General features: G+C 39.8%; 1 protein-coding gene across 8 annotated transcripts in view; it reads left to right on the top strand.

The window, feature by feature from the left end:
- Window positions 1-18,121, top strand: part of LOC146655350 (mitogen-activated protein kinase kinase kinase kinase 3-like) — a 47,049-nt gene extending 28,928 nt beyond the window's left edge. For 2 of the 8 annotated variants that reach the window (XM_085427448.1, XM_085427446.1), the window contains 18 exons: window positions 2,357-2,431; window positions 6,143-6,194; window positions 6,320-6,698; window positions 8,438-8,544; window positions 9,133-9,174; window positions 9,494-9,578; window positions 9,673-9,752; window positions 9,916-9,976; window positions 10,196-10,313; window positions 10,500-10,558; window positions 10,806-10,909; window positions 11,254-11,425; window positions 11,532-11,600; window positions 11,736-11,828; window positions 11,952-12,022; window positions 12,679-12,734; window positions 12,846-12,899; window positions 13,546-18,121. In XM_085427448.1, the coding sequence (XP_085283574.1) occupies window positions 2,357-2,431; window positions 6,143-6,194; window positions 6,320-6,698; window positions 8,438-8,544; window positions 9,133-9,174; window positions 9,494-9,578; window positions 9,673-9,752; window positions 9,916-9,976; window positions 10,196-10,313; window positions 10,500-10,558; window positions 10,806-10,909; window positions 11,254-11,425; window positions 11,532-11,600; window positions 11,736-11,828; window positions 11,952-12,022; window positions 12,679-12,734; window positions 12,846-12,899; window positions 13,546-13,633 (1,765 nt within the window). In that variant the 3' untranslated portion in view covers window positions 13,634-18,121. The remainder of the gene's footprint in view (window positions 1-2,356; window positions 2,432-6,142; window positions 6,195-6,319; window positions 6,699-8,437; window positions 8,545-9,132; window positions 9,175-9,493; window positions 9,579-9,672; window positions 9,753-9,915; window positions 9,977-10,195; window positions 10,314-10,499; window positions 10,559-10,805; window positions 10,910-11,253; window positions 11,426-11,531; window positions 11,601-11,735; window positions 11,829-11,951; window positions 12,023-12,678; window positions 12,735-12,845; window positions 12,900-13,545) is intronic. The other 6 variants (XM_085427450.1, XM_085427449.1, XM_085427453.1 and 3 more) reach the window with 4 other exon arrangements.
- Window positions 18,122-18,359: the final 238 nt, after the last annotated feature.

Genomic DNA, 18,359 nt, shown 5'->3' with positions numbered 1-18,359 from the left:
ATAGTAATTACTTCAGGCTGTCTCACTGCTCTCGGCGTTTTGGATTCTGCTGGGTTTTATTTCCTCTCAGGCTTGCTTCTTGCTTTGTTCTCATTAGGAAATGGCTGCGCTTCATAGAAGCTTCCTGCAGAGCATGGCTCTCACACACACATGCACGCACACACCAACAAACATGTGCAGTCACACATATGGACATAGAGTTTTAGCCACTGGGTTTCATTTTCTATGGAGAAATTCCTCTTCACTGCTCAAAAGATAATGATTGCTATTTATGTGCTTTGCTACTTTTGGTGAGTAAGTCTGATATGAAAAATGTGTTTCACTGAACTCTAGATTAGCTTGTACATTATTAGGCATCAGGTACAAAGTTGTCTTAAATATTTCCCTTAGATGTTAAACAGCAAATCTTAATAGCAGGTCTGCTGGATGGTTGCTTTGCTGCAGGAACATGTTAGCATTATTGTCTCTAGGCTAAAACATCTAAGGCTACAAAATGTTGTGGCTTTACTTGGAACTTAACACGTCCAGGTTTTCTGTCTTTTTGGCTCCTTTATTGATCAAAGGGTTACTTAACATCTTTGAGGTTTTTACATGTATAGTCACGTTAAATAAATATGAAAAATAACCTTATCAGATGTTTTAAATTGATGAACAGCAACACGTGATGTATGATGTGTCATTATTTATTTAACAAAAACTAAGACGAAACCAGAGGAAGTGCGTGAAACACTAAGTAAACCGCATCTGGAGCCACCTTTACCACCAATAACTTGAAGCAGTTGTTTTCTGTATGACTTCATCAGTGTCTCACATCATTGTGGCCATTGTTAAGTTCATATTATTATCTTAAGGTTCTACCACAGCTTTTCAGTCAGGATTGGACTTTCACTAGGTCATTGCAACACCTTGATTTTGTTTTTTAGTCATGCTTCTGTGCTTGGGATCACTGTCCTGTTTTTTTTTTACCTAATTGTGGCCAAGCTTTACCATATTTGATTCTACAATCCTTTGGCATACCAATGAGTTCATGGTTGGCTCAATGACTGCAAGATGCCCGGGTCCTCTGGCTGCAAAATAAGCCCAGGTCATCATTGGGCATGGAAGTTTTTATGCGTTACGTTGAAGTCATGTGTTTCTTTTTTTTTGTTTTTATCTCTTCAAATGTAGAACTGTGCATTATGGCCAGACATCTACACTTTGGTCCCACCTGTCCAAAGAAAATTGGTTGGAATGTCTTGTGGTTTGTTCAGATGCAAATTTGCAAACCTAAGCTGTACTGCCATGTTTTTGTTTTGGAGGGTTTTTTTGCCAGGAGAAAGAAGAGGTTTTCTCCTGGTAACATTTTCAAACAAGCAACACTTGAGCAGTCTTTTCCTGATTGTAGTGTTATGAACTTTTGATGTTTAACATGCAGGCTGAGTGCTGTAGAACCTGAGGTGAAGCTCTTGGGGTTTCTTGCAGTTTCTCCGAGCCTTGCATGATCTGAGCTTTGGGTGAACCTGCATCCACTCCTGGGACGATTAGCAAGCTTTTAAACGTTTACTTTTTTGAAGGTGCTCATGCTTGCTTATCATCATATATTCAAGTGCATTTAATTAGTAGCACCTGGTATCTACACTCTTTTAATTGTTGTGGAAGCAGTAACGGCGTACTTAGTCCTTCACATACTGCTTTGGTATTTTGTATTAAAATTATGACATGGTTTAATATGTTATGTGTTGTTGTTCATCAGAGGTTATATTTACCCATTTTTAAGACATGCTAAGGGCCAAATTATTTTTATTATCTCCTGATATGTAAAACATTAGGATAGAGAGAGTTTCAAACAAAGGCCGGGTTTCTCTGTCCTTGGGATAATGAAAGGACTTTTACCAGTATTTGAGAATTTGATATAATATAATATATAATATGATTTAAAAGGTTACGCTTACTGTTGACGTGTGTAGATCTATAAGGACTTAATGGTTCAAACTGGACCGCTGGGTTTGAAAGTGTCTGGTTGTGGAAGTAATTAGTCCTCAGACCGTTTCTCTTGGTTGTTCAGATGAGTCATTTTGCTGATTTTTGTGGATCGCAGTAAAAATTGGGTCATGCTTTTATTTGAACCTATTCAGTCCTTTCAGATCTGCACAGGGTCAGGAGTTCAGAAGTAGTTTGTGAACCAAGCTTCACTCAGCTTTCCCTCCCCTTCCCCCTTCTTCCTCTGTCCTCTTCTGCCTCTGCCTTCTGTTGTCATCCCCTATCTCCTTTGCTTGCTCCCTTTCTCCCCTGATCACTCCTCCTTATGCCCCCTCTCCCACTCCTCCTTTGTCCTTTCTTTCCCCGCCCCCCTTCCTGTCTTCACCTCCTCTCCCAGGGGCCATGTGGCACACTTAGGGGATGATGAGGATGAGGATGATGATGGTGCAGATGATGATGAAACTCACACTCAGTAAGTTCCCTCTCAGTCTTAGAACTGGAAGCCTCTCCAAATTCTTCTTTTCCCATCTTTCCCTCACTTGTTTCAGAGGAAAGACTGAGAAGGAAGACAAGGAGTTAAGGCTTCCTACCTTTGCCAGTTTCATCCACACATCTTTATGGAGCACACCCCACCATCACGCCACATACGCCACCTGTTTGTGTGTGTGTGCCTGCTGCCTGTGTGTTGTCCACGCTTTCTTAAAGCTACTAACAGTAACCCTAACCCTAAATGTTCACCAAGAGGCTATTGATATTTCCTCATATATTCTTTCAGTAGTAGAAATGTAATAAATGGAGAAGTGTAGGTGTCACGCAAACAACACAGCATTAAAATACACTTTATAGCTAAAGATTTGACATGATCTATATGGATCGTTGAGCCTGAGTTCAGTTTCATTCTTTAGATAACTGATGCTCATGACCTTGTCCTCTTGTGTGCCGTTGTCTTGTTTTGTTCTTCACTGGCTTCGCCATCTGTGTTCCTTCTTGCTCTGTGTGTGTATGAGTGTGTGTGAGATCACACTGCCTTCTGTCTTATCTTGCCTCTATAAAACTGGAGATCTGGCATCCAGCCTCTCCCCTCAGTGTAAAAGCCAAATGTCTGCGGCAGGCCAGAGTCTTTTTCCCCCCCCTTTTTTCTAGACAGATATTTTCCACCACCGTCAGAGAGGCCTTTTGTGCTTTATATTATAGGATTTTCCCTTCAAGTCATATCCACAACACACAGTGCTGTGATTGCACAAATGAAAATAACCTGAATTCCTAAAGTGGCTGCAACCTGTTGTGCTGTAGCAGTTTCTAGCTTTTGTAGTTTCTGTTGTGGTGGGGGGGAGGGTTTTTTTTTTTCTCTCAAGGTTTTTTTTTAAGGTGTTTAAGAACGATAAAAAACAAAATCTTCTAGCCAAACAAAAAAGGAAATTTCCTCCAGACAAAGGAACAAAAATATTTAGTCCCTCAGACTCTATGTAAACAATATAGAGAAAGTGTAGCCGAGGGGTGGGCAACTCCAGGCCTCGAGTGCCGGTGCCCGGCAGGTTTTAGATGTGTCCTTCATCCAACGCAGCTGATTCAAATGGCTAAAGTTCCTCCTCAACATGTCATGAAGAACTCCAGAGGCCTGGGAATGAACTAATCATTTGATTCAGGTGTGCTGACCCAGGGTGATATCTAAAACCTGCAGGACACTGGCACTCGAGGCCTGGAGTTGCCTACCCCTGGTGTAGCCGATGCAGAAACGACTTGAACCTGCACTCTGCTGGGACTGTTCTGGTTCCAAAAAGGGCTTCCAGTTTTATACAAATCTATGGAAAAATAACACTTTTGACTCCTTTGCTTTGAGACGTTAGACATTAATTAAACTGGAGACTTGATGAAGCGTTATTAAGTTTTATTGATTAAGTATGATGTTAATTCATTAGCATTTTAGTGTGAGAAAGGATGATAAACTTGGGTGTGCTTGTCATTGACAAGTCTGTAGCCAGTGAGCGTACAGTATCCGTTGGTTTCTCAGTCTCCAGTTTAGTTTGAGAACACAAACTGTTGCTGATCACGAAAACACTCAGCTTAAGCCTTCACATCCAGACTTGACGACCAACGGATGGTCCCCAAATCAACTTAGTTACTGAGTAAAAGTTAAAGTTAGGAGCATTTGGATTACATAGACACTAAATTTTGAAAATCTTTAGTGTAGGTATCAAAAATTCGAATAGATTTTGTTTCTTTTCAAGCATCTTAAAATAATTTCAGTTGCAAATAAATTCCCTTTTGCACATCCAGCATTTTAAAGTTTTAAAGTTATGATTTCAGCTTTGTTGGTGTTTTTTGGTAAAAAAAAAAAAAAGTATCCATAACTCGAAATTTTGACTTATTAACTTGATATTTCAAGAAAAGTAGCACTGCCAAGCAGTAATCTACGTGAATGACATCATTTCCTTGTTACCCGGAAGCTGAAGCCCTCAGCTACAAATGCTACAGCTAAGCTACCAGTAAGTAAGTCATGAATGCACAAATTGCTGAGTATTTTCAACGTGGCTTCACAAATGATGAAATCCTTGTGCTGAATCACATGGCGTTACTATCAGCAAACGTACTCTCAAAAGCACCAGTTTGTTGCGATACGGTTTTGACTGCGCATTCCTCTGCGCCATATCCTTCCAGGTACAAGAAAATGACATCATTCATGTAGATTACTGATTGGTAGAGCTAACTCGAAATTTACTCAAGTTACTTTTCTCAGAATTTCGAGTTGATAAGGGAAAATAACTCGAAATTTAGAGTTGTGGATACTTTTTTATTTTTTTTTTAGTGGTGGAAACGGGCTTCCATATTTTGGTCATAATCTGATTGCATAGTCCTTATCACCAGCCTTGTGTTTAGCATCAGTGCATTCTAAGAGAGCTGCTTTCTTCCGGCTTTCTTTAGAGATAATAATAATAATAATAATGGATACTTTATTGATCCCCATGGGGAAATTACTTGTTTTTCTCTGCATTTGACCCATTCACTCAGTGAAGCAGTGGGCAGCCCACTAAGCAGGCGCCCGGGGAGCAGTGTGTAGGGACGGTACCTTGCTCAGGGGTACCTCAGGGTAGCCGTTAAGTGGATTCGAACCGCCGACCTTCCGATCATGGGGCGACCACTTTACCTACTGAGCTATCCCTATCCCTGAGATGCTTTTATGTGTACTGCACCCATGCGTGGCTTACCACCTTAAGTGAATGTGTAAACTATGTCAGTCACAGATTAGTTTTGTACTGATAAAGTTTACACTTTAAGCTTCTTTAAGGGGGGGGTAATCTTTTTCTGTGTCTCCCACTCAGCTTAAATACTGCAACTTCTTTTCTTGGTACCCCCATCTTCATTTTTCACTGTGATTGGCTCCCAGCCTCTCTCCATTCTGATTTGTGTGCTGTGATTGGTTCTTGTCCATAACTTAACTACAACATTTATAAAATGTCATGGATAAAGTCTCTGAAATTGTGCTGGTCGGAAGGCATAATTGCAATTACTCTTCTATTTCTTTTCCTTAAAAAAAAAGATTTTAAGAGGTGCTTTAAATGAGAGCAAGACACAAACTCTAATTTATTTACACTAAACATAAATTTTAATTTTAAAAGTAATACTTTTACTAAAATATTATTAAGTTTGTCAGTATCAGCGCTATCCATTCAGAGGCTTTGCACACGCTGACCCTTCTTTGTTTTACTGTTGTCTAAAGTTCTTGTCTTACTTTATATTTCGTGGTTAACCTTTAATGACCTTTCTATTATATCAGTTTGTGTGTAAGTGGCATTGGGCTGTGGTTAAACCTGTTATTTGAGCCTTTGATTTCACATTCAGTGAGCCTGCAAAATATTACATCTCATCTGATCTGGGTTCACAAATGTGTCAGCATATTTTTTCGATTATTTTTAAAACAAATCCGACAATTTTATTTTCTATTTCCAATAAAATGGTTGGGTTTGGGGTTTTTTTTTTTTTTTTTTTAGGAAAAACTCTGGATTGTAATTATGCGTTGAATGTAATAACTTAGCTTATAAATGGCTTAAAAACGGCAAGTCAAACCATAGCTTCAGTGCTAACATTCTAACATATATTTATTGTTTCCCATATATTTCCTGGTTGTAAAAAACGGCAGCTGTCTTGAGTATCTTGTCACAGATTTTTCCCTCTTATTCTTCAGTAAATCAAGCACCATCATGAGGCCAAGGGTCCCACCCCCACTTCCTCCTAAGGTAGGAAAAACCGTGTCTGTAGTTAGCAGAATTTTTGAACTAGTAGCAATTTTAGTGCTCAGAATATGTAATAAGTAACTGATTTCTTATACAATCTTTTTCTTCTTCTTCTTCTTCTTCTTAAGCCCAAATCCATCTCCTCACCCCATAATCAGACGGATCAAAAACACGACGACAGCCACTCACACAGTGAAGATGACGGTGGAGGGGGAGGGACCATCAAGCGCTGCCCAGTACCAGAGACGCCGAGCCCCGCCAAGCCCGCCTCCTATGTCCCCCCGCGTCCCCCGCCTCCGAAGCTGCCGCCCCACCGCCGCAGTAGCCTAGGTAACGAGAGCCCGAAGCTCAAAGACGTCGAAAACTCTGCCACAGAGGATGATGGGAGCTTTAGGCATTTCTGGGAGTGGCTCCACACGCCTCACACAGAGGAGGAGCTGGAGGAGGCATGGGAGGTTCTCAAGGAGGTGAAAGAGGAGCAGGAAAAACAGGAGGAAAAGAAAGAGAGTAAGAGCAGCTGATTTGGTAGCTGGGTAGTGTCCGCAGACCCTGTCGTCCCCTGCGATTGGTTGTGTGGTCTTCCATTAGTCTTTCCTTGTAGTCTGATTTATTTGTTCCATGATTCCATTAACAGTAATGCTTTTTTAAAAGTTTTTATTTGCTTTGTTTCTTCCGTTCATCAGCTCACGCTCAACATGATTGTTTGTCTCTAAAGTCATTTTTGTGAAGACTGATTGGTTCATCCAATCCAGTGATCCAAACAATCAAATGCTGCTAAACCACTCCCCCTCGCTTCTTAGGACAAAGGAAGAGGAGAAAACATAGTCCTGGCTGACTGGTCCAGTTTTGATTCTTTTAACAAAAAATTATTCTGTGCATTGTCAGCTCTCACTTTCTAAAAGCGGCCTATTAGGGTCAGTGGAGGTTAAAGGTTTTCATGAAAATGAGCTGTTGTGTTGTTAGATTTTCACGTGAGGCATGGATCCCAAAAGCTCAAATATAACTTATTTATTTTTTTACATTTTAAGTTTCCAATTTTAATCTCAAAGTAGTTTCTTAACTCTCAGAATATTAAGCCCTTCATTGTCCTCCAATTATTCTTTCCCCCCCCTTTTTTGGCCTTTAGTGGCCCTAATATGTCGTTGTAGACATTCTGACAATGAAGTGTTTTTTAGTTAAATTTGCTGTTTCATGTTTCTTTATACGAGTTTACAGATGCCAAATTATAACTGAACTTATTAAACAGTAACAGAAATGCCAAATTTTATAAAAGTTTGTAATCCCGTTTTATACTTTAGGCAAGTGACTAAATCCCCATTCTAGTGTGCCTTTTAAATGTTTGCATTGTTGTTGAGCATTTCGGGTATCTCAGTCATGCTCTGATTTTTTTTTTATTATTGTGTTATATAGTGTTACTTTGACTTGGAAGTGGATAAGTTGAGCAATTAAAATTTGCTGCCACCTATGACCTAATCTCAGGACAGGGATATGCTTCTTTGGATATTATTTTTGCCTTTTTGATTTTGCACAGAGAATGTAGATCCTGCATATTTTTAAGTTTATTTCTCTAGTTTTTTGATTGCGCTTTGGAAGCTTTTACAGTAAAGTGTTACATTTAATAAGCAGTATATGGTAGATATATTAACCATGGTGTTTTGGAAATAATAACAGTTCAGTAGATTGAAAGCATAGTGTAGAATTGCACAGTCATGCTGGAATGGTCGTGCTGTAGGCACGCTCAGGTGAAAGTTGAACTGTCTTTGACGATATGGTTATGGCTCTAATCACGACAGGAAGCAACATTCGTGCGTAGCTCAAATGGTTTTGCCGTTAACTACCTGTCATTCGCTGGTTACTCGCTGGGGTAGTAAAGGAGAGAAACTGATCAATAATTGACTGCAGTTTGTGGTGCATTCACACTCCCCCTCGATCATGACCATATTTGATCCTCTGTTTTCTTCCTGCTGGCCTGCTCCTTCCCTCCTCCCCCCCCTCTCTGCTCCCAATAGCTTGTTTTTGTTTACTCTTTAATATTAACACTCCTTGCTGTCTTTAGTCTTATAAATTAAATTGTTCTCATTAAATCAAGTGTTTTTGTAGATGCGTCATGTTTATTTTGGCTTTCTTTGTTTTCAAAGCTTCACATGCGCACACACAGTCTCTCTGTCTCTTACCCGCTCTCTCTGTTTCCTGTGTCACTCAAACACAGTAAGTTGTGTCTGTTGTGTCTGTTGTTGTTGTTGTAGGTAATGGGCTGAACTCTCCCCACAATGGCGAGAGGGCCAGCCCAGCAGAGAGGCAGTCCACCATGCCACCTAGTGTCCCCATACGGAAGGACAAGAAGGATGTTCCGGTAAGCATGCAGGAGTGGCTCAAGGACCCACAGAGGTCTTGAGGGAGGATGCAGAGTGCTGCCATTGTTAAAATTATTAATAATCGGCATAACACTGTGTGGAGAAGAAAGGCCAAGTCAGGTGAAATGTATTGGGTAGTGTTCTTGTCAGTGCAAAGCCAGTGAAGGATCCTGACCTTTGTTGCTGTTGCAGCTCTTGCTGATCATCACTGTTTTTTAAAGAAGAAGTGGAATTTGGGCATCTCCCAAGTCAATAATGGATTATAAATCAGGGGGAAAATAAATTCCATAATGTTCAACCCTTGAGAAAGTTTAGAGGAGTGCTGTATGAGAAGTTATGCACCTAGATAGCTTCATCTACATACTTGTCAAACTGAAGCACCAGATGGGTGTACTTCAAACTATGACTAATAGCTTAGTGAGCTAATTCAGCTACAATTCTTTTATTTAAAGCATGTTTTAAGTGCACTATAGACTATCTGCTGGGAGAATACATTTTATATATACAGGTTGTTATGCTCATATATATCATCCAGTCATTTTATTATTGATGTTTTTAATGTGTGTTTGTGTTTATCACTTCCTTAGAAGCCAATCAGTAATGGTCTCCCCCCAACACCCAAAGTCCATGTAAGTATGGGTCTTTTTTGCTTTGTTTGTTTGTTTTTAAGAGAAAATAATGTAGTTGAGTTAATTGGATTAGTGTTGTAAAGACTTCTTGGCATTGCGGATCTTTTTGTTCCTATACAAAAGTTTTTTTATGTGCAAAATATTAAATGAAATGAATTTACTCATTTGGAAAAAAATGGAAAACGAATCCATAAGCAAGTTAAAATATTACTTTTTAGTGTGGAGTGTCTCACTAAAGGCATTTAGATCACAAGGTCTCCGAATCCTTTAAATTAAAAAAAAATAATCTTGAACTTCTTTCTTTTTCTCCCGTTTCCAGATGGGTGCGTGTTTCTCCAAGGTGTTCAACGGCTGTCCCCTCAAGATCCACTGTGCCACTTCGTGGATCAACCCTGACACCAGAGGTAACCAACAGGAAAACACTATCAAAGTTTATTTTACAGGTGTTGTTTTCACTTTTCACTAAGCACGGATCAAATGCTCTTTTGTGCGTTTCAGACCAGTATTTGATATTCGGAGCAGAAGAGGGAATCTACACATTAAACCTCAATGAGCTACATGAGACAACAATGGAACAGGTGAGACTAGAAATCGGTAATTTAACATAATGCTATATACTTTCTGAAAACAGGGTATATTAGTTGTAATGTTATACATGTGAGATAGTCCAGTCTTTGAATCAGACTGTTTTAAATGTTCTGGCACTCTGAGATGCTCAGATTACTTTGTGTCCACCTGCAGCTCTTCCCTCGGCGGTGTACCTGGTTATATGTCATGAACAACTGTCTTCTTTCCATATCTGGTGAGTTGTCGAACATCATTATGATAGAAGTGTGTGGCACTTGACTGCCCTTATTACTTTCACCCATTTGTCTCTGAAATTGTTCTTAAATTGGATCATCGGCGCATGATTTTTGATACAATGTGTTTTATTTCTTCAAATATGCTTTTGTAGCTTGTATCGTAGGTCACTACTATTATTTCCTTTTAACTGTTTCTTCTATATCCTGTTTCATTGCAGGAAAAGCCTCTCAGCTGTACTCCCATAGTCTAAGCGGTATGTTTGAACAGGCCAGACAGTTACAGAAGTTACCAGTAGCCATTCCCACGCACAAGCTGCCTGATAAGATAATTCCCAGGTAACTCTACAACTAAAAAATCTAAGCTGTGAAATATTTATAGCCTCTGTTTCCTTGTAGTTTTTTCCCCCCTACATAAATTAAATGTCACTCCTGCTTATTTTAACTAATTTAAATATGTTTTCAATAAAACCAGAAGTTTGTGCCAGTTCAGCTCTATATTTGGATCATATTTCTTTATTATAGGAAGTTTGCTGTGTCCAATAAGATTCCAGAGACTAAAGGGTGCCAAAAGTGCTGCGTAGGTGAGTTTCTGTAAATGCTGATTTTATATTTTCTTTTGTCGAACACCTGTTTTTGTTTTTTAATTATGTTCTGTGACTAACTTTATTTAACTGTATCAAATTCGGACTCGTTGCATGAAACTACCTCGTGTTATCTTGTACTGTCCTGTGTGGTGTTTGTGCAGAACAAAAAATAGCACTGAATTATAATTTTTGTGCAAAGAGGAAAAATTCAAATGGATTCATGGTCGTTGTTGTTTTTGTGCAGTTCGTAACCCATACACAGGTCATAAGTACCTGTGTGGAGCCTTCCAGTCAAGTGTCATGCTGTTGGAGTGGGTGGAGTCAATGCAGAAGTTCATGCTCATCAAGGTCAGTTTTGAATCTCCCCAAAAATCAAGATAATGTTCATTTAATTTAAGCTCCTTTCCTAAGCACGTTTTATTACACAGTTACAAGAAAGAAAATAAGTATTTGCACACGCAAGAAATTTTTCCACAATGCTAGCAGTTTTTGTTTTCAAGATTAAAAGTTTGAAAAGACCAAGCACAGTGTTAATTTTGCTTGGCCACGAGTTCTGCAGTCCTGGCAGATCAGCTGATATTGGTGCCAGTCAGTCAGCAAATGGCTCAGCTGATTCCAGTCAAATGATTTTATGATTATATCGAAATACAACACATAGCTTTCTAAACTTTTTTTCCTTTTCTATGTAACAGACTATTGACTTCCCACTACCCTGTCCGTTGGAGGTCTTTGAAATGTTGGTGGTCCCCGAACAGACCTACCCTCTCATCTGTGTCGCAGTCAGTAAAGGAACTGAACTCAGCCAGGTGGTCCGATTTGGCACAGTCAATCCCAACTCTACCTCCTCCTGGTTCACAGAAGCAGGTGAGAACACCGCCCGGCTCTGTCAAGTTAAACCAATAACAGTTTTCTTTGGTGGGAACAGCACGAGAGCCAAAGTAATCCTCTGCCTTTTTCTCCTCCTCTGCAGAAACCCCACAGACATGTGTGATCCATGTCACTCAGCTAGAGAGAGACACGATCCTAGTCTGCCTCGACAGTGAGTCGCTAATAGATTTTAACTCATCTTACCCATTTATGATCTTTTCAGGTTCAGATTTAGAAGGTATTAACACTTATTTTATTAGTTTTACCAAACTGTTTCCTCTGTCTTTTTTTGTTTTTCCTACTACAGGGTGTATAAAGATAGTGAATCTCCAGGGTCGGTTGAAATCCAGCAGAAAGTTGTCAGCCGAGCTCACCTTCAACTTCCAGATTGAAAACATCGGTAAACAAAAACAGAAAGACTACATGGCACGGATATCTTCTAGTGGGTTACTGTTGATCTATAAACAAACCTTAATCCATATTGTTTTTCCTTGGGGTTTTTTTCTTTCCTTTTTTTATCCAGTTTGCCTCCAAGACAGTGTATTGGCGTTTTGGAGACATGGCATGCAGGGACGGAGTTTCAAGACTAATGAGGTGAGATTCATACTGAGCACATTTAAGAGTAAAACACGCCCTTCAGGTGGCCTCTGTGCGCTGTAATAATGTTTAGTCCGCAGCATCAGGGTGTCTTATTTAATCTTACTTTATTAGGATTTTGGGCCTTACTGTGGGTGCTCAATATAGCCTCAAAAAAATCACATCACAGTAATTCAAGGGATAACAGGGTGTATCAGTTTCCATTTCTACCCAATATTTATGTGGCCTTATGGATAGTATCATAATTACACATTCTTACATGGTTGCAAACCAGGATTAAATGCACATGCAGTCTGTCAAAACGCTTCACTCTGACTATCTGTCTGTTAAGCAATGACGCATCAACCGTGCTTCCAGGTCCAAACTCTGCTACTGTGTTCACTGAGGCTGTCGCCACTTTAAACTGTTGCAGTGTTTTGTCTCTTGTTTTATTTTGCACAAGTCTCTAAGAATAATCAGTGGTCATTGTCGGTCTCTGTGGGTTTTTATTAGCACTATTCATGTGCAAAATGTCTTTAAAATCACTTTTTAAAATCTTAATCCTTTATATTAAATCATTAGTGAGTATTTGGCAAAAGTCTGATGAGACATCTGAGTCAGATCATCAGTGTTTTACGGCATCATTTAGCACCTCTTCTGCTTTCTTTCATCAGATCACTCAGGAGATCTCAGACAGCACACGCATCTTCAGACTACTGGGATCAGACAGGTGAGAAACACTTACCTGCCAGCATTTCCTTACAGTTTCATACCTGTCACACACACATGGACACACATTTAGGTCTCTGTTAACACTCTCTTTAATGTCTCACCACTAAAGACATGATGACTGTAGAGAGCAAGAGGCTGAGGAAAAAGGCCTCAAACTTCCCAGGTACACTCACGGGTCGCTGGCCACAGACGGCCCAAAACTTCTGCCGCTTTCTATCAGAACTTTCAAATCCTGCTTGATGCCAGATGATGGTGATCAGGAAAATTCAGAGAGAGAAAATATGGGAATTTTTTTTGATTAAATGATGAGAGAAGAGACACCAAAATTATATCTGGTCTGATTCCTTCCTGCTTAAACTGTCAGATGCCATAAGTTCTTTCAGTTTAATGCTGGGGTTGTAGACCCTCGACAAAGCACCAAAACAGACATACTTGTGTAGAGGCTGGATCATCTTGGTGTCTGTTTTCTCATTACTGAGGCTGAGTATCTTCAAGTTGTGATGTGTGATTCTTTGGGTTGCTCTGAAAGAGTACTAACAGCTTTCTCACAGTTTTCCTCCGGGTTAGGAGAGTACTCTTAGCTTCAGAGTAAGTCATGTTTCTCTACTGCCTTTTTCCAAATAACAGGGTTTTTACAAGCTTGGACCATATCCCGTTTATTTTTTGTTTTGTTTTGTTTTAACACGCTAAAAAACCAGCTGGGCTGTTCTTTCGTCTGGGAAAGGGTGAATTGTTTTGCTACCTTGACTTGAAACTAAACTAGATGTTGTGTGTGTATGTTTTATCTCCGTGTGTGTTTTGTGTTGCAGGGTGGTGGTGCTGGAAAGCAGGCCTACGGACAACCCTACAGCCCACAGCAACCTCTACATCCTGGCAGGCCATGAAAACAGCTACTGAGACATGCACACTAACATACGTGCACATAAAACACGCTCTGTAGACATCCCAGCATTAGTACAGGAAAGGGAGCAAGCGACACACTCATCCCAACTCCACTTTTATCCCACCCAGCCTTCATCTTCTCCCCTGGCCCGACTAGCAGTGTGTCTGGGAGATGTTCATCAGTGCACATGCGGAATCCCAGTTGCAGCGTTTTATAAAGAGCTGCAGTGTTATGTGTATCAGTGAAGTGTGCGTGTGGCGTTAGAGCAGTGGGTTGTAGACCCGTTTCTGACAGTGTCAGGGTTTTAAAACTCTTGGCCTGAGGCCGCTTTAGATCGGGATAGCCAGCTGGCCCCTACCCTGGATACATCACCCTGGGAACAATGTCTAGCACGGAAATTTGACTCCAACACTACTTCTACTACTACTACTTCTACATATGCTACTAACACTACTGCTACTGCTACTGCTGTTTGCGCTAAAGCTTCACAGAAGGGCCATCTTGCACAGAAAGCCTACCCTTCTTCTTCATTGCTCCTCCTTCCTTTTTTCCTTACTTGTCCCTTTTTTTAAAAAACGACACCTTTATTTATTTTTGGCATGACATGCTTTTAACAACCAGGATGAATTTCCTTTTTTATTTGTTGTCTTTTTAAAAAATAAAAAAGAGAAAACCAACTAAAAAGCTTTGCCACTTTCCCTAGCATCAAATTCCAATACTCGTCACCACACAAGTGCTTAATTGACCTCTATTTAATTGTTGTAAATATAAGTGTAGTATTATTTTTGACAGAGACGAACACTAAAAGGGTTGTGTAGATAGGTGTGCGTATAGTTGGTCTGTACAACTGTGGAGACGAAATGCGAGACAAATAGACACGTTGCGACAGCAAATTCACTCCCTAGTTCCTTGATCATGTGACCCCTGCAGTCTCACAGACGAACATCTTTAGTAATCTGATATTACTCTTCTCATGGCTTGGACCTCAGGATCAAATTGAGCGAACACAGGACACCGATTGGCCGTTTTTCACTCTCAGCGCGTCGCTGTCATGACTTCCTGCTTGTTTTCATCACGTGACCGTCATCAGGGTGGACGAAAATGATCATTTCCGCTCGTTTCATTTTGTTTCTTCTTTTATTTTTTAATCAGAAATCTTTGTTTATTCTTCAGCAATATATATTTTTTTGCTATTTTTATTGAACCACTGGTGTTACAAATTTGCACAGAGAAAAATGTATTTCATAAACAAATGTGATGTCATTATAATATATGACCTTGTGTGTGTATGCATAGTGTGTATGTGTGTGCGCGTCTGTGTGCGTAGACATAGAATATGCACATATAAGAGTGTCATGTACAGATCTGGTCTTTAACAAGTGACAAGTTTCTGGTCACTTTATTAAAAAAAAAAAAAAAGCATCAGCAGATAAGAAAATACAAAAAGAGCTGGATATACAGTCATTTAATTATATCTGGTTAGGCTGAAATCGAATTAGCTTTTAGCCCATTGGACAGAAATAATGTGTTTACAAAGTAAAATGCAGACCTGAATCATCTGCAGCCAGCCTGCGTTCCACAGTCACACAGAGACTGAACAGAGACCCACCGCCGCTGATCACTAGAGAAAAGTTAGCCCTAGTGTTGTCTGACCAGTTAATTAGCTGGTTGCTAGGTGAAACTGGTCACAAAGAAGTACAACGCTTTTACAGATTTATTAGACCACCACCCAATGTAAGGTTTATGCCACAGCTGCTTTACTGTTTTATAAAAACTGTTACAGTTACAGTTATTTGCTCACATTCCTGAGCAGAAAAATTAGTTGTTGAATGTTTAGTTTGATTCAGTGTGCAGGCTTAAATTTGGGTATAAAAGCAATAGTTGCCTCCTTTAAAAAATGGTGTTTGCTGCGATGAAGCACAACTTAATTTGTGGATCTACCATCCAAACTATGGGTAACTGCAGCGGTGTACTAGCAACCAAAAGCAATCACAAGACGTTTTTTGTGCAGCACCCTATTTGTAACCAGTCTCGGCTAACAACAGTCTGAAATCGCCAGCATCCAAGTGATTTCCAACCGGTGAGCCACCGCTGTAACACAGGCAACTCTAAACTAAAACAACATGGCTGATAGGCTATAGTACATTTCACTACACTGAGCAATAAACAGTGGTGGGTTACCATTATCTGACCTCAGTGAAATAATGCAGTAACAATAACAGCATGTATGTGGTGTTAACAGTGCATCCACATCCAAATATATTACTCTCCATATTGTGGTATTGAGTGGTGTAGCCTGTAGCGTTATGAATAATGGTCTGCTGGTTTAAATATGGTGCAAAGGCTTGCTCAATAATCCAGTCAGACTCATTAATAGAAATTTCTGTGTAACACCTTTTTTTTCCTGTATTCCTGAGAAATATTTGCAGAAGTTTTCATTGTCAGCTGTGACTTTTTTTTAAAGACCCATATCTGTATGAGAGCTCACACTACATGCATGTAGATGCGCACTGTCTATGTAGGAGAGTCTACGTGTACCATTTAGTTTTCCAAGCTGTGACACTAGAGGTTCCTACTGAGGACACCAGTGTAGATGAACCCGAGATACCGTGCGTAATCCTGAAATCTGAGACATTTGCCTGTCGAATGGTTCACGTTCTCAAAGCTTCTCTCCGAATTTTTTTCCCCTATATTTATAGGCTAAAGCAAATAATTAAAAAATGCAGTAAATTGATCAAAATGAATATAAGCGACTCTTTATCAGATCAACACGTGACACTGAAAATTGAAAATAAAATTTATTACAGGCCGCAAATCCTGCTTCAGCAACCTTGTGGTTTTTAGTGCATCTCTGTCCCAGAGATGAGGCACAGCAGCGGCTGCAGCATTGTCTTTTAAATTTTCACGGGAAATGATTTCATCTGTCACAAGTCTGATTAAAGAGAAATCTTGCCATTCTTTGGGACTGACAGTTGAAAGTTTCACCACAGGTGGTAATCTGTTACCACCTGTAAAGAGTAAAACCACACAAACTATTCATAACGTTTTCATCCGATGTATTTGTGGACACATCTGGAATCATCTTACTAGACTCCAGTTCGCTGTAAAGCAATAGGATCAAGTGCAGAACGGTTGAACTCGGCGTGAGAATAGAAATGCTCTGCCCTTTTTCTTTCAGCAAACAATAACATGTATCGATTTTACTATAAATTGCCTGCAAAGTGCATTAGTGTCCCAGGTGATTGATTTAGCCATTAATGAATACATGTGCTTCCTGCCAACAACCGTGATTATAGACTGGGAGTCATTTCATAGCTGCAGCCAAGTCCTTTATTAAGTTATTTAAGCCAAACAAAAAAGATTAAGCCACAATAATCATATTTTTACCCTTTAAGTTATGAATTCAAGTTGATTGATTTTCCTCACTTGAGTGGTTGAAATGCCAGTGTCATCATCAACCCCGCATGACCAGCCTCTTAGCGAATCGTACTATTTTAGAGGGGAAATGAATCAAGCACTCCGAAAATATTTCACTCTTCATTTTTGTAATGCTAAAATATGTTGTTGAAACTTCCTCTGGCCATATTTAGAAAATCTACCTCGTGGTATCTAGATCAAAGAAAAAAAAAATCTAATACTAAAGACAGCCATCAGCAGCACATGAGGTTAGCGTTCAACCATGTTCTCTAAACTGGCTCTTAACTGTCTGTGTCCTTTCAGCTGATGTGTGTAAACGGAAAAAAATTCATTTAGCTGAAAATGGCTTTCTCAGTGTGAGGTTTTCTCAAAATAGCCATCTCAAATAATTCTTAAATATCTTAACACTTCTATGTATCCTCTTAGCTGCACACCCGACTTCTATAATGTTTCAACATGGCTGGAAAAAAAGGGGGGGGGGGGAGCTATTCCTGCACCCCTAACCACCTCTGCCTATTCTTTCCTGTTAAAAACATTTAAGTTTGGGAAATCTGTCTATTTAGCATAACAACAAAGTTCATGTGGGATTGAATGATGCTCTGTTTTCTTCTTTCTGCCATCATGCACACAAGCGTAATCTATAATCCTTAGAGCAGGTGCCAACATGGCCTTCCTTTGTGGGTTTTTGCTGAAATGTTAAAAGTGTGTGTTTCATAACCTCAACTGGGCCTGGATCAAATCGCATGTAGAATAAGTCACGGAGACGTTTAATGTGCTTGGAGTTGGGGATTGTTTTCTCCAACAGAAGAGATTTCCCTACCTGGTGCCCAGAGCAGATTTGCGAAAGCCGTTTGATCCGGGTCTCATCCCTATCTTAAACAAAACACAATACGTCACCTCTGTTCTGTGGCTATTTCATCACCTTTGTCTTCTGTTTTCATATTGCAATGCATATGTTATGTAATGTATATAGTGTAAAATAAAATGGGTTTGTTTTACATACTGTATAATTGCCTATATTTTGTTTCAGAAGTGTAACAGATTTATGAGATGACAGGTTAACACATTAAAAAGATGGAACTGAACCATTTGGGTCTTGGCGTGGTCATTTTGTGGTCACAATTCAGTGAAGGTCGTTTTCACTGATGACGTGGTAGGAAAGGCACTTTGTGTGGCTGACGGGGTTAAATGTGGCTGGGTGGCATGTTACAGCTTTCCAGGAACCCTCAGCAGAACAGCCATTGTTAATGTTGGAAACACCTGTGGCATTTATACTGTGACAAGTCATAAAGGATGCTAGACCTCACCCAATTGTCAGGCAGA

This window comes from Rhamphochromis longiceps, linkage group LG13 (assembly GCF_057381845.1).
Source record: "Rhamphochromis longiceps isolate RC_006_pf linkage group LG13, R_longiceps_female_GT1.1, whole genome shotgun sequence".
Lineage (NCBI taxonomy): Eukaryota > Metazoa > Chordata > Actinopteri > Cichliformes > Cichlidae > Rhamphochromis > Rhamphochromis longiceps.
Note: the sequence above shows the minus strand (reverse complement) of the source record. Positions and strands in the feature narration are given on the sequence as shown.